Source organism: Propithecus coquereli, unplaced genomic scaffold (genome assembly GCF_000956105.1).
Source record: "Propithecus coquereli isolate 6110/MARCELLA unplaced genomic scaffold, Pcoq_1.0 Scaffold94, whole genome shotgun sequence".
NCBI classification, from domain to species: Eukaryota; Metazoa; Chordata; class Mammalia; order Primates; family Indriidae; genus Propithecus; species Propithecus coquereli.
Genome location: NW_012155729.1, coordinates 3,542,556 through 3,544,922, shown reverse-complemented (window position 1 = coordinate 3,544,922; position 2,367 = coordinate 3,542,556). Strand labels below are relative to the sequence as shown.

At 38.7% G+C, this 2,367-nt stretch overlaps 1 protein-coding gene across 1 annotated transcript in view; it reads left to right on the top strand.

Annotated features, from left to right (window-relative positions):
• GDI2 (GDP dissociation inhibitor 2) overlaps nt 1-2,367 on the top strand; it is a 43,200-nt gene that overhangs the window by 10,526 nt on the left and 30,307 nt on the right. The window contains exon 2 of the mRNA XM_012664902.1: nt 922-1,029. Within this exon, the coding sequence (XP_012520356.1) occupies nt 922-1,029 (108 nt within the window). The remainder of the gene's footprint in view (nt 1-921; nt 1,030-2,367) is intronic.

Sequence of the window (2,367 nt, the reverse complement as noted above, 5' to 3'; positions counted from 1 at the left end):
ACATTTCATTTTACGATATAAGAAATCATATTTGTTAATACTGTCACTGATAATGTCTGAAAAATTCTTTAAGTTTTAGGGGACCTGATGTGCTCTTGGTAGTAGATGTGAGTTTTCCAAAATTCTAATTTTTGTTCAAAATTTTGACTTTTATTGGCAACAGATAATGTCAGTTATTTTCCTTGTGTTCATTTTTGAGAAAATGTCTGTCAAGTACCTAAGTCTGAATAACCATAGTTTGTTGGTCATTTATTCTTTCAAATAAAAATGATGATCCATGAAAAAAGTGTCTAGTTCAGCTTACAAATCAGTGGCACACAAAAGGTTTGTCTGTGTGCTCCCCATTTTGTTACACAGAATACTAAAAATGTGTACTGAAGGGAATATGTTTAGAAAGTTAATTTTTTAATTTTTTTTTTTCTTTTGAGATAGGATCTTGTTCTGTTAGCGGGGCTAGAGTGCAGTAGTGTCGTCATAGCTCACTGCAACCTCAGACTCCGTGGCTCAAGTGATCCTCCTGCCTTGGCCTCCCAAAGTGCTGGGATTATAGGCATGAGCCCGTCCTAAAGTTAATTTTTAATGCTTTATTAAAGACCTTTTCTAGTGAGTGCCGGGTGGTGAAGAATGTAACGACTGCTAATATAGTTTAGAGCCCTGTCTTAATTTGTGTTATCTGCCGTTGACTTTGCGTCATCAATGCAAATGTCAACACAGTAGAACAGGTGGCTTATGTCCACAGACTACAACACTTTGAGCTCTAGTTGCTTTAGGGCTTTCTCCACAAATTATGTCATATGTTGCAGGAAAATAAGAATTCATCACTAAGAGAATGTGTAACGGTGGGCTTTAGAAGAAGAAGATTAGTTTTAAGCATGTTGTAGCACTTTCTTTTTTTTGAAGATATTTCTGCTTTTCTTGTAGGAATGCATCCTGTCAGGCATAATGTCAGTGAATGGCAAGAAAGTTCTTCACATGGATCGGAACCCGTATTATGGAGGAGAGAGTGCGTCTATAACACCACTGGAAGATGTAAGTATTAGTAAAATGCAATATGCCTTGCGTAGTCTTGAGTGTTTTACTTGTGAATCTGCACCTTACTCTTTAGAGATGGCTTTAATTTTGTTACACTAAATAGAATATCTGGAGCACCATTGCTTTTCAGGAGGTTCTATTGATAGTTTGGGGCTTGTAGAAATTTAAATTATGACTTTCGTTGCTGTCTGGAGCATCATCTCTTATCTCAGTCAATAGAGGATAGACGAGAAAAGGGGATTGCTGAAGATGGCAGAATGTACGTGGCACGAGGCCAGTGATTTCCATGTGGTCTTATTTAGTCTCAGTCACTCAAAGACATATTTTTAAGATTACAAAATAGTCTTTGTGGGGTTAAAATTGCAGAGATGGGTTGTGGACCTAGGTTATGTGACTCCAAAGCTTAGTTCTTTTGCTATACTGCCCTGTCTCCTACTTTTTTTTTTTTGAGAGACAGGGTCTCACTCTGTTCCCTGGGGCCAGAGTGCAGTGGCATCATCATAGCTCACTGTAACCCCAGTCTTCTGGGCTGAAGCTATCCTCCTGCCTCAGCCTCCCTAGTAGCTGGGACTACAGGGGCGCACCACCACAGCTGGCTACTTTTACTATTTTTTGTAGGATGGGGTCTCATTCCTGCTCAGACTGGTCTTGAACTCCTGGCCTCAAGTGATCCTCCCTTCGGCTTCCCAGAGTGCTGGGATTACAGGTGTGAGCCACCGCGCCCGGCCTGTTTCCTGCTTTTTAAAAACATGGGCACATGAAGCATTTCCACAGCATGGAAAAATTTTTTATTTTACTATATTTATTGAACATCCACATGTATGGATATGAGCTGTACTGTGTTTTATGGAAGATGGATATCATCAGTGACTTTTATATAATCAGCAACTTGTTAGACTTAATGCTTACATTAAACAGATTTTTTTCTATATTCAGGAATACGGAAAAGTTGAAAGAATGATACCATTGCATCAGAAACCTTCCATCTGAATTCAGTTAATGTTTTGCTATATATGCTTCATGTCTCTCTTTTTTTGTTGATTCTGGTTTTTAACCATTGAAAGTAATACAGACATCATGATAACTTGACCTAAATAGTTCAGTATTCATCTGCTAAGAATAATATTCTCTGACATTATCATAATGCCATTATTGTATTTAAGAAAATTAGGCCGGGTGCGGTGGCTCATGCCTGTAATCCTAGCACTCTGGGAGGCCGAGGCTGGAGGATTGGTCGAGATCAGGAGTTCAAGACCAGCCTGAGCAAGAGTGAGACCCCATCTCTACTAAAAATAGAAAGAAATTAGCTGGACAACTAAAAATATATAGAAAAAA